Below are 1713 nucleotides of genomic sequence, written 5' to 3'. Positions count from 1 at the left end.
TTTCTGGAATTTCGTGGGATTTTGAGAACACCCGGGGTGATTTTTGTGCGGATTTTGATGAGAAAAAGGGGGGAAAACCACAGGAATTTGGTTAAAAAAAGGTAGAATTTGGGAAGTGAGGCCAGAATTTGGGAGGAAAACAGAATTTTTGGGATTTCAGGTGATCCGGGCCGCGGCTGAGAGGGACGAGGAGAAAATCCTGAGGAAATCCCGGGATCTGAAATTCCTGACAGGATTCGAGTCCCAGGTAAAAAACCCCGAATTAGGGGCTTTTCCCCTCCCAAATTTTGGGATTTTCTTCGTTTTCCCTCGCCATTTCAGGGTTCCCGATTTGGGGGACCCCCTGACCCCCATTTATTCCCCCCCAGGCTCTGCAGTCCCTGCACGTCCAGGCCGTGCTGCTCCTGGGGGAGCCCTTTGGGGGTCCCCAGCCCTGGGATTTCGGGGCTCTGGGGGGGCAGCGAACGGCTCAGGGGGTGCGGGGGCTGCTCCCCCAAATCCTGCGGGACCGCCTGGGTCCCCCCCCCGAGCCCAGCTACGCCCTGCACCGCAAACTGGGGGGGGTCTTCCTGGCCTGCGCCCGCCTCGGGGGGCGCGTGCACTGCCGGGACATCTTCCAGGAGGTCTACGAGAGCTACTGGGGCCCCCAAAACCCCCTGGGAGACCCCAAAATACCGGGGGGAGCCCCCGGGGCGGGGTGGGGGGAGGGGGAGCCCCCCCGGTGAGGGTGGGTGGAGAACCCTCCCCAATAAAGGGAGATTTGACCCCAAAATCGGGGCTGGGGTCTTTGATTTTGGGGTTCCTGGGATTTGGAAGGTTTTGGGATTTTGGGGCTCGGGGTTGTTTGTGGGCGGGGTCAGCACGCGGGGGTCTGGCTCATCTGCATATTCATATAGTCTCCGTACAATGGCTGCGGGGCCGTGGTGGGCGGGGCTCGCGTTTATATTTGCATATTCATACGGCCGCCAGCCAATAGCGGCTGTGTTGGGCGGGGGGTTTTTGTTAAATTTGCGTATTCATGAAGCATCCGGCAGAAGCTTCCTGGGCTGGGGTTGTTTATTTGCATATTCATGAGGGGGTGGGGCCTTGGCGCACGGCTGGGGCTGCGGACCCCGCTCCGCCCCAAAAATGTCCCCAAAGACCCTCCCAGTGCCCCCAACACCCCCATTGCCCCCAAAGCCCCCCCAGTGTCCCCCAAATGTCGCGAATGTCCCCCGTGTCCCCCAGACCTCTGCCAGGGAGGGACTGGGGTCAGGGATTGTGGTTTGGGGTCGGGGTTTGGGGTCAGGATTTGGGGACCCCCCCCCGATTTTCTCCTTTGATCTCTCCCAATCCATTTAAGCAGCGGCCGCGTCGAGCTCTGGAATTCTCCGGAATCCCATAAAAAAGAATTCCACAAAAACCGAAAATGGATCAGAAGGGCACCAGTGGGGGAGGGGCCAGGGGATCCCAGTCCAGATGTGCCCAACCCCAGCCCATGTTTTTTCCCCAAATTCCCACTTTATTCCACTTTCCCCCCATTATTTTGCAATTTTCCCATGTTGTCCCCCATTTTTTTCCATATTTTTCCATATTTTTCCTATTTTCCCCTATTTTTCCCCATTTTCTCTCAGTTTTTCCTCATTTCCCTCTATTTTCCCCTCATTTTTCCCCCTTTTCCCCATTTTGTGGTTTCCCATTTTCACCGCAGTTTTTTCCCCCATTTTTTCCCAA

General features: G+C 56.6%; 1 protein-coding gene across 1 annotated transcript in view; it reads left to right on the top strand.

Annotated features, from left to right (window-relative positions):
• The window catches only part of LOC107198997 (atypical kinase COQ8B, mitochondrial-like), a gene marked incomplete at its 5' end in the record, with an annotated part of 4927 nt that extends 3891 nt beyond the window's left edge, over window positions 1-1036 (top strand). Inside the window, 2 exons of the mRNA XM_015616286.2 lie at window positions 161-247; window positions 369-1036. Coding sequence (XP_015471772.1) covers window positions 161-247; window positions 369-725 — 444 coding nt within the window. The remainder of the gene's footprint in view (window positions 1-160; window positions 248-368) is intronic.
• Between the last annotated feature and the right edge of the window lie 677 nt (window positions 1037-1713).

The sequence above is a fragment of the Parus major genome, unplaced genomic scaffold (assembly GCF_001522545.3).
Source record: "Parus major isolate Abel unplaced genomic scaffold, Parus_major1.1 Scaffold401, whole genome shotgun sequence".
In the NCBI taxonomy this organism is placed as follows: Eukaryota; Metazoa; Chordata; class Aves; order Passeriformes; family Paridae; genus Parus; species Parus major.
The sequence above is the reverse complement of the archived record's forward strand: the minus strand, read 5'-3'. Positions and strand labels throughout refer to the sequence as shown.